Source organism: Blastocystis sp. subtype 4 (genome assembly GCF_000743755.1).
Source record: "Blastocystis sp. subtype 4 strain WR1 chromosome Unknown seqid_0791, whole genome shotgun sequence".
In the NCBI taxonomy this organism is placed as follows: Eukaryota; class Bigyra; order Opalinata; family Blastocystidae; genus Blastocystis; species Blastocystis sp. subtype 4.
Window position 1 is genome coordinate 1 of NW_014568756.1, and position 1,253 is coordinate 1,253.

The following is a 1,253-nucleotide window of genomic DNA, read 5'->3' on the forward strand; positions in this document are numbered from 1 at the left end:
TCTCTCAACAAGTGATTACTACTATGATGTGCTTGTGATGAAGTGATAGGTGAGTGATGTGTAGAGTCAGGAATATGCCAATGGACGATATATGCGACTACTGGTGAAATTGGCAACAGTGAATGAACGAAGTGATGAGAATGGAAGTCTGGCTTGGAGTGATACAGGAGATCGATACATCCTTCGTTTGTTTCGTGACTATGTGTTCCATCAGAAGGATGAGCAAGGACGAAATGTGGTGGATTTTGGTCATGTATTGGATTCATTAGCAAAACTGGATGTTGGTGATCCAGAGTCAATTCCATTGTGTTCTCCTGATGGAAAGACACTTCTAGTGTGTAGTTATGAAGATGTGAAGCGTTGTTTAGAGAATGTGTATGGTGAACTTGTGAATCAGAGTCAATCCTTGTTCTCTGAAGCAACACTGTTTCCAAAGTATGGTGTTCCAATGATCAAAGGGCGGTCATCTGTTGATCCGATGAGTTATAATCCAATGTCCCAATCTGTTTCTCGACCACCATGGCTATAACCTGAAAACAAAACCAACCAAGATAAACATGTGATCTGTTTCTTTGTAAACAGTTCAGAGTACATAAACACACATTCACCAGAACCGACGACCACTTTCTTTGATGTTCTTCACTATCGCTTCAATTGTCTTCTGGTCCTCATCTGTACAACCTTCAGGATGACACCATTGTTCCTGAAGAGCTGCTATTACCATTCCTAGTCTCTCTTCCAAAGAAATGAACAATGGACGAATGAATAGATTGAAGAACTACATTACATTCTGTTCCATACAACTCACCATATGAAAACTGAAATAGGCCAAACACATAATCAACACTTTGAACAGTACAAAGATGTATTTGTCTACATCCATTAAACCAACTAACAGATTTGTACATTCAGGATCTTCTTCAATGTCATAGTTCAGAACTACTTCTCTCTCTTCTGATTTACGATCATCATTTGCTTTATCACATTCCTCTTCTTCAATTGAATCATTACCATTGCAATTCTCAACAGACTATGACTCAACACTTCCAACAACAACACACTTTCTCTTCCTTCTTTCTCTCACGAATTTCTATACTCATCACAATCATCCACAACCTATTACCTTCTTCCATTGGCTTTAATTGAATACAAACACAATTGACAGTTTCATTTCAATGAAACGGCTGTCTATTCAATCATCAATAACTAACAAACAGATCACACAATCACTTGTATCTAATCTACAATCCTTA

General features: G+C 38.0%; 1 protein-coding gene across 1 annotated transcript; it reads left to right on the top strand.

The window, feature by feature from the left end:
- Window positions 1-91: 91 nt before the first annotated feature.
- On the top strand, window positions 92-529 carry JH06_5572 (putative ribonuclease; the record flags this gene model as incomplete). Its single annotated transcript, XM_014669254.1, has 1 exon — window positions 92-529. One exon carries the CDS (start codon window positions 92-94, stop codon window positions 527-529), a length of 438 nt encoding a protein of 145 aa, XP_014524740.1.
- Window positions 530-1,253: the final 724 nt, after the last annotated feature.